This window comes from Lichenostomus cassidix, chromosome Z (genome assembly GCF_008360975.1).
Source record: "Lichenostomus cassidix isolate B80296 chromosome Z, HeHo_3.0, whole genome shotgun sequence".
Taxonomy (NCBI): domain Eukaryota; kingdom Metazoa; phylum Chordata; class Aves; order Passeriformes; family Meliphagidae; genus Lichenostomus; species Lichenostomus cassidix.
In genome coordinates, this window is record NC_139511.1 from 72,421,935 (window position 1) to 72,430,986 (window position 9,052).

The following is a 9,052-nucleotide window of genomic DNA, read 5'->3' on the forward strand; positions in this document are numbered from 1 at the left end:
ACAGCACAGCTGCCAGCCCCTCTCAGTCAGCCAAGGGAGCAGGCAGAAGGAAGGACTCCGGTGGGTCTCAGTCCTCAGGGCTGGCAAACTGGCACCGTCAACCAAAACACCCCCCGAGGCAGGGGAGGAGTGTAAAACCCACCAGCGGTGCTGTGATATCTTGCGGGGCTCCCGGGGCGGAGGCGGTGCCGTAGCTCAGCTGGCTGTTTCTCACTTCTAGGCTAGGAAGCTGCGGGCCAAATTTTCAAAAGGGTCTCAACCTTCTCCCACCCAGCGGGTGCAATTTCCCCCCTGTCTGCACCTGGTAAGAAAGTGCACAGCACCAAGGGGGCTTCGTGCATGCAAACCTGCCCCGTTCTGCATGCAAGCGGCTCTGCCCCGGCCTGGGGCACCTTGTCCTCCCCTTGCCTGGCAAGGGGTGTCTCCTCTTTCCGAGCTGACTTTCTGCCCATGAGGAAATGGGTGGCACATTTTTGGGTTGTGCTAAGTAGAAACTGGGAAGAATGCTTGTCTGGGTAGTAATTTCATGTGTTGGTCAATGCCGGATGGAGGGTAGGGATGTTGCATTGCCCGCGTTGGAAGTGAGGTAACTCCTGCTGCACTTATCTCTCACCGCATCTCCAGGGAACTCAGGAAAATGATATTGATAGGAATGGATGTATGGGGAGAGAGAAGAAGGGGGAGCTGACATGCTAAGCACTGCCCTGTGGTGCAGCATGGGGCTGGGCCAGTGGCCAAGCTGGCATGGGGCACAGTGGTTGCCCTTCCTGGCAGTGGTGGCCCCATGAGCTTTGGGGTGTCTCCAAGGAGAAGCCTCCAGTAAAGGAGACCATGGGGCCATCCCCACTGCAAGGAAGTGGTGGTGGGTGCATTGGGGCAGCAGAGGACAGGCTGCTCCGTGGGGCACTGCCACCAGCCTCACTGCCACCAGCCCCAGGAGGAAACATGCCAACGAGCAGCATGTTGGTGGCACACTCATCTCGCTGGCTGTTTTGGCTGGGCTGGCTTCCCTGAGCTGGAAGACCTGGCTGGTAGATGGACATCTTATTTATGTTCCTGCAACTACCCAGGCTTGGGAGAGCATTAGGAAGGCAAGGGCTAACCAAATGTCTTTAACCTTGCTGCAGAGAAGACCACAGGAAGGCAAAGCTGAGCAAGATGATGGCGAAGAGTCAGATACTGATGAGAAATGTACAATCTGTCTGTCCATGCTTGAAGATGGAGAGGACGTCAGGTATGATCCACTCATCCCCTCCTCTACCTCTCAGTGCCCTCTGAGTTGTGTTTATTTGGATTAATGCTGCTGTGCACTGGTGGGGTCATCCCTGTTCTTGTACTGAGAAACTCACCTGGGTTGTTGCAGGGTTTGGGAACCTGGATGCTTTGAGATGGACGTTGGTATGGCCTGTAGGTAGGAAGAGCCCTGCAGGAGCAGGGGAACCAGGTTTTTATAGTGTTTCCCGGGTTTGGATCACCTGCTTGAAGGCTGTGCCAACTGGCCAGGTGGCAAAGTGTCAGAGAAGGGTGGGTCAGACAGCTCAGACAACCATCTGGAGCTTGTGGTCATCAACATCTGAGCCTGACAGATGATGAAAGTATGATAAAATGCAGTGTGAGTGTGAGATTCAGGAGAGTTGGGCTTGTGTCCAAGACAGAGCTGCTTCACTGTAGAATAAGTAAGATTTGTGCCCACATGGTCACAGAGAGCCACCCTCAGCCAACAGAACCCCAGTTGTGTCCCTGACAGACATCCCAGGCTGTTTACTGGGTCAAATCTCTGCTTGTGGCAGAAGATGGGGACAAGAAATTGCAAGGGCCTGAGCCATCACGGCTGAAGGGACCACAGGTGAGAAGTACCCAGTTCTGCTTCTCACCCTTAAATTGTGAAGAAAAGCTGTGATCCTCTTGCTGTGGGTTCTCATGGTTCAAGGTTCCTCCGTATCACGAGGGTGATGTGTGATGATGGCAAAGGTGATGCAGGTGAAAAGTGACCAGGTAAAGGTGATGACCAGGTAAAGGTGATGACCAGGTAAAGGTGATGCAGGCAAAAAGTGACCAGATGCCCACACAGGAACGGTGTGGACCCACCTGACTGCTAATGAGCCACAACCATGAAGAAATAAGGAGCTTTGGAATATAACCTTGCTCCTGAAAGATTAAAAGTTAGCAGCCAGCATAGTTAATAACTGGAACAACTCAATTCAGGGTGGTGTGAGGGTTTCTAATAGGCCAAGAAGGACACCATCTCCAGCATACTGCCCTATGTGAGCTGGCATGGCTGGGGAAGGTTGCAGGGCCTTGTCAGCAATGGTGTCACCACAGCAGAGTTTCCCATGTTCAAAGCAGCCCCAGAGGCTGTTTTTCAGCTCTTCTTAGTCCCTTGGACCTCCTCCATCCTAACAGTGGTATTTTTCTCTCTGCAGGCGGTTGCCCTGTATGCATCTCTTCCACCAAGTGTGCGTGGACCAGTGGCTGGCCACCAGCAAGAAGTGCCCGATCTGCAGGGTGGACATTGAAACACAGCTTGGCTCGGACAGCTGAAAAGACTGGCTGGACACACCATTTTCCTTACCAGGTCGTATGGCCATAAACCCTTGCAGCGAAATTTTTTGCCTTCTGAGCCATTTGATTGAGAGGGGAAGTCTGCAGGCACGATAGTGAGGAGGAGGAGGAGGTGGTGATACAATATCTAGCAGTAGGAGATATTGCACATATACGCAGGATACAGGCCCAGTGAAAGGGAGCTGGCATTCCCGGAGCTCAGAGACCCCGTGCTGCAGAAGATTTTAGTGTTGAACATGAAGGATATAGTTGTGGTAGTCCGGCCTGTCAATCCTGCTTTTAATGGGGATTGTATATATACCTCTCAAATATGTAGAAACATGTTAGGGGTCCTTTAGCTATTTCTATGGATGGCAGCTGGAGCATGTTAGCTTAAGAAATGTTGTGTTTGATGCCCTACTCATCTTGTGGTGGACATGTTGCTGTTACCTAATTTGCACCAAATATTTTTTCATAGATTCCTTATTTTGGTGCCTGATTAATACATTGCAGAGGGGGAATAAAGAGGTCAAACTTTCCCACCCTTGGGGTGGGGAAAGAGGAGAAAAAGCAAAATCCTGTTTACAGTCAGAAGGGTTTGCGCTCTTTGCCTCAGCCGCGTGTGCTTCTTTCCCTTGCATTTACAGTGTGTTGCAAATTTAGAGAAGCTTAATAAAAATAAAAATTGGGGATAAAATGAACGAAGCAATAGGGAAAAGCTTCGTTCCTGCTTGTCTGCTGGTGCTGGACACTTTCTGTAGCGGCACAGTATTTGAGTAGATGCTGTTTCTTTGCTTTCTGTATCTTAACAAAGTAGCTTTGTCATATCAAAATCCAAGGAAGTTCTGTCTACATGATTGCAATTGTCCGTGATGCTTTCTTCTGTGAGCTGTGTGGCTGGCCGGCTTCACCACCACTGCTCCAAAATGATGGTTATGGGAGTCGGGGCCTACAGCTGTTCTTTGGGGTATAAAAACACTAGAGATGCTCGGAGAGGTGCAAAATGTCAACTCTTCTCCCATTGCTAAAACATCTCTCGATAATGAAATGGAAGAAAACTCAATGCTCACAAGACACTGCCGAGACCATGAGCCCCTGGGTGCAGGAGGGGAAGGCAGGGTGGAGGTGGGGTGTTGCTTTTTGGGAGCCTTGCTGCTGGGCTGTGACCTGCCTCAAACCGTGTGCACCCTCGCCCACATGGGCTTGTGTGCATGTTTCAGGCTGTATCCACACCGAGCAATCAGTGGTTCTTAAAATGAAACTTAATCACATTAACACCAAACAGAATTAAGAGGTAATACCCAAAGAAGTGAGCTGTTGTGATCCATGCTCCCCCTGACAAAAAAAAGACCTTGTCGCCCCAACCACAGGGACCAAGTGGAAAATCCTCGGGAAAACTGATATTCACAATCAAAACCTGTAGTTTCCCTTTTTTTTTTTCTTCTTCTGGGTTTTTTTTTTTCGTACTAGGGGAGAAAAGAGCTGCAGAGGAGCAGCAGGGGAATTAGAAACATAATCTATTGAAAATGCTGGTGTGGTGGGAATGACTTCTGGCTCCCTCAAGTCTATCTGTTTCGCTGGAGAGAAATGCTCTCCCAAGTAGATTCAATCATAAACTATCATCTGAGAAACTGCAAGATTCTCATGAGCTGTAACTGGAAAACACCAACCTCAGAGACACCACAGAGATTTCTTTTTTTTCCCCAGCGAGAGAGGGGAGAGAAGGAGGGAAGCCCCGTGGGTGTGAGGGTGCACTCTCTCTTGGTGTGCCCATGCAGGTGGGAGGGAGTGGAGGGAGACACATGGTGACACGTAGGGAAGACACAGGGACACTGGCTGTGAGGGTGGGGAGGGCTTGGCACAAGTTGCCCAGAGAACCCTGGAAGAGTCCAAGGCCAGGCTGGGTGGGGATTGGAGTGACCTGGTCTAGTGGAAGCTGTCCCTGCCCATGGAAGGGGGCTTGGAACAAGATGATCTTTAAGGTCCCTCCCAGCCCAAACCATTCCATGACTTTATGATGCATTTGCTGCCCAGCACGAGTGACAGCTTCCTGGGGGATGTGGTGTTCCAGCTCTGATGTCCGTGGGTCAGGGAATGGCCTGTGGATACCTATGGGGCTGGCTCCACCAGCATTGAAGCAGCATTTCAGATAATACTAATACTACTAATAACATGGACAAGCAAAGCAAGGCTTCGGTGGTAAAATACACTCTGAGCAGGTTTGGTCTGTCCAGGTGTGACCTGGAGGGACGAAGCAGGGAGAGTAACAGGGGGATTGATAACCCTGGCTGGGTGGGGAGGGAATGAAGAGCTCTTCTGGACCACGCGTTTTCTTTTAAAACCTATGAGAAAGTGTTACTATTTGCCTAATAAACAAGCACAGTTTTTACAAAAAAAAAAAAATCGAACGAACTAAAAAAAAAACAAACCAACAAACCAACAAACCTTTTGTTGAAGAAAAGCACCAAACTCCCATGGTCTCGTGTGAGTGACTGATCCCAAGGTGTGTGCGAATTTACAGTGTCTGGAGTTGTATTGGTGTGTCAGGTTCCTTTGCGTTTAAATAATTTGTACAAGTAGGTTGCGAGTTAGGATGAGTTTAAAAACAAAACAAAACAAACAACAACAACAACAACGAAAATCTAGAAACAAAACATCAATAGTTTACAGGGTTTTGTGAGTTTAAATGCCTTATATTTAACAATCATAATTTATGACTAACTTGTAGATATTGTGGGTTCTTATTTAATTATTTTTATAGTTGTTTTTTTTGCATTTTTAATTATAATTTATTTATTTAGAAATTACTACTAATTTTTTTTATTACTCCTATTACCTCATTTTTGCATTGTTTCTGGGAATGGAATGCTTTGCATGCATCGGTACTTAAAAAAAATTAAACAGGGGATGTGGGGGGTAATGCTTATCTTGTCAAAAACAAACAAAAAAATAAAAAACAAAAAAAAGAGAAAAAAATCAGGGTGTGTGATTACAAACTGTATTACTGTGGTGCTGTTACCTTGGATACATTCCATAAAAATGCAAACCTTTGATTCTGTATGCTGTGACATAGTGGAAAACTGCAATATAGTGACTGTGTTTAGCACATATATATGAATATTATTTGCACTCATAATCAAACTCTGGTGATCCTTTCACTTGCATCCTTGCGCATTGAAGGTGGTTAGCGACGCTCTGCATAAACCAAAATGTTTTGGTTGTTTCTTGGTACTGCCCTGTCCCTGACGCCTCTGGTTCTGCTGCTGCTGCTGCTGCTGCTTGTGTGACCCTGCAAAAACACCCAGCAATGCATGCCTTTAGTGCAAGACTCTGCAAGTTGGGTCAAAAGGCGAGGAAGGAAGCCCAGGTGTGGTGGCTCTGTGTAATATTTGGCGTCTATCAGTGCTCGGTTTGGCTCTTTTCACCCATCTGGGGTGAAGGAGGCAATAGGGTGAGTCTGAGGCAACAGAACTGAGGGATTCAATGCAGTTTTTAGGGGTTGACCTCTTTACTTAGAGACTCAGAAGGCTCTGGCGCAGATTTCTCACAGAAGCTGTGGCTGCCCCTGGACCCCTGGCACTGTCCAAGGCCAGGTTGGAGAGGGTTTGGAGCAGCCTGGGATTGTGGAAGGTGTCCCTTCCCATGGCAGGGGGTGGAATGAGATGAGCTTTGAGGTCCTTTCCATCCTGAACCATTCTGTGATCCTGTGGCACCCTGTCCAGCTGAGAGTGGTTGGGACAGACTCAGGAGCCATTTGCCACCTCTTTGCAATGCCTGCCATGAGCATTGGCTGTAACCCAGCTCTGAGACATGCATGGAGCAGAAGTGCATGATATTGATCTTGACCAGTTGGTTTTATCCCTCCTGTGTGGGGGAAAATCTCAGCCTGGAGCTTTTTAATCCAGTGTACAGCTGGGACCTGCTCCAGAGCCCTCCTGTCCCCAGGAAGAGGGTCAGCCCCAAACTGCCATGGCCAAGCATCCCCATCCTGCCATGGCTGCACCACTCTTGCAATGCATTGTCCTTTCCCCAGAGGCTCCCAGATATCAAATGTTTCAGCTTTGCAAGAAGGTTAGAGAACCTCTGATAACATTTTAAGCTTTAAGCCATAACCCTGCTTGGTCAGTGCAGACACTCAGCTGTGTACAGACAGAAGTTGGGTTTGATGCATGTGCTCAGCCAGTAGCCATCCTCCCCGCAAAAAGGCTTTGGATGAAATTCTCTCTTGGGTTAGAAAGGCACAAAATCACAGTACCTTAATTTTTTTCTCTCTGTCCCTTCAGGGTGCTGCGCTGCTTTGTTGACTTTGCCTTACCCCGGGTTTTAAACCTGTGTGTGTTTTTTACCTTGCTGCTCTGTAACACTCCTCCCCTGTAGCCTGGAGCTGTGATTTTGAGCTGTGTGGGGACGGGGGGGTTGGTTGTCCTCCCCCCAAAGTCACTGTAAGAGGGATAAGCAAAACAAGGAGCGAGCAAACAAAACCCCCTCTCCTTTAATGACCCGGGCAGGTGAAAGGATCACCCACATTTTTGTATTCCTACTGCTGTTCTGTTGTGCTGTGCAACATTTTGCTACATAGACTATTTTATAGAAGAAAGCTAGAAAAATATTTATTATTAATATTAAAGCAATAGTGCATTGAAGAAATGGAAAGACATTAGAAATTGTGTAAATGCTTAGATTCACTTTTGGTGGATTTTTTGTACTTTATTTATAACTAATAAAACAAACTGCATTGCTAACTATAAACCTGTGCCACACAGAAGCCACCTGGCAGGGCGATCACTTGGTCTTTATTTACTGCTCCTTTCTGGTTTCTTTGGTTGGAATAAATTCTTCTTTCACTGCTTACGTCTTTGATTGCAGAAGAACCACTGGTGGGGTGTAAAATACTGTGCCCATGTGGTTTGCAGAGGCTGCTGGTGGCTGAGCCCCATGGCAGAGGGCAGGTGAGGTGCTCCACACCAGGCACATCTCTCTGTGTGATGTCCTGTGTCACCAGCTCGGTGATAAGGTGCCAAAACTGCTTTCTAGAATTTCTGAAAATGGCCTGTTAAAGAGAGATTTCCCCTCATGGTGCCTATAAGATAGCTCTACCAAGTCGTGATACCTGCAGAGGTATCAACAGGTTCTCCATCCTCCTGGTGGAGAAGGATTTCCTTCTGCATGGGTCTCTAGTTTCATAACTAAGGAAGGGGAAACTAATTGGAAGGAAAAAAAATACCCCAACCAACCTTCAAATGAATACAGGTACATTTGAGAGTATTTTCAATCCTTTTTTGCCACCCACTGGAGAATCCAGTTGGGTCACACAACCAATTTTGGCTCCTGCAAAGACCAATCTGTAGGTCCTGCTGTGCTTTTATTCTCTCCCACAATGAATGGTGCTGGTCTCTGCTCCTTCCCACTCTTGATTCAGGTGCTCCTCCTGAAAAGCTGAGACCAATGCCCAGCTTTGACTGTGTGATTAGACTAAATAAGCCTTGGAGACAAGTGGCTGCTGATCATAGAGATTTGGTTCCTGCAGCTGAAGGGAATTGCCGGCTCCTCCAGCATCCATCAAAAGCTGCATCAGGGATGAACCGTGTTCACACAACATGAAGCTTGTTACAGGAAGCTTTTAGAAACTCAGAAAACAGGTTAAGAAATGGCCTGCTGGTCCAGCTGGGGAAAATCTCAGTTTCTCGCTGAGGTCCTGCTGATGTCCTTCGCAAGGGTGACGGCGCTGGGAGAGGTGCTGCAGATGGCAATCGGGTTTGTTTCGGAGCTGGAGCAGCAAACGAGCCGCCGAGATCTGATAAGAGCCCTGCCTGTCTGCCTGGGGAGGGAGAGGGGCTGTGCCCATCGCAGCACAGCAGCACAGACCAAGATGCAACATCTTTATTCACTGCCAGCATCTGCTCTCGCAGCAGCTGCCCTGGATTGGGAAACTTAGCTCTTATTTGTGTTTTGTAGTGTCTAAATCTGCAGCTGGCCCACAGGTTGCAGCTCAGAGCTGTACAACCCCATTAATAAATATTTTTCCTTTTATTTATTTTATTTTCTCTTTTTTATCTTTTACCTCTTTTCTAGCTCAAAATGCACCCCTAGACATAAGGAAGGGGCAAGGAAGATGAAAAGATATTTTATAAATACAGAAGACAAGACACTTCACATCTCTCAGTCATTCCCTCTTCATGAACTTAAGGTTAATTTAGGCATATGATGCTACCAAAAATGCTTAGCAACAATTTCATAGAGATTTGCAAATAATTCTCTGTGTCCTGCAGAAAGAGGAAACCAGTCCTTGAGCACGAAACACTGCTAAGTACTCCTTTATTATACTTATTTTCACTGGCAGCACCCAAGTGCTTTAGTAATCATAAATTTAGTAAACATAGTGCTTCATCAGGGTCCCCATAAATGGTGGAGAAAACAGATACAATGGGACAGCCTGGTTTGGAAAACTCACACTAAGTGCTACCTATCTTGTCCTTTGCTTCTAATTTACATTATTGATTTTAGGATGAAG

At 47.3% G+C, this 9,052-nt stretch overlaps 1 protein-coding gene across 2 annotated transcripts in view; it reads left to right on the forward strand.

Moving 5' to 3' along the window:
- Positions 1-8,575, forward strand: part of ARK2C (arkadia (RNF111) C-terminal like ring finger ubiquitin ligase 2C) — a 57,477-nt gene extending 48,902 nt beyond the window's left edge. The window contains exons 7-9 of one of the 2 annotated variants that reach the window (XM_085042097.1): positions 221-304; positions 1,128-1,234; positions 2,424-8,575. In XM_085042097.1, coding sequence (XP_084898223.1) covers positions 221-304; positions 1,128-1,234; positions 2,424-2,541 — 309 coding nt within the window. In that variant the 3' untranslated portion in view covers positions 2,542-8,575. The remainder of the gene's footprint in view (positions 1-220; positions 305-1,127; positions 1,235-2,423) is intronic. The other variant, XM_085042098.1, reaches the window with a different exon arrangement.
- Positions 8,576-9,052: the final 477 nt, after the last annotated feature.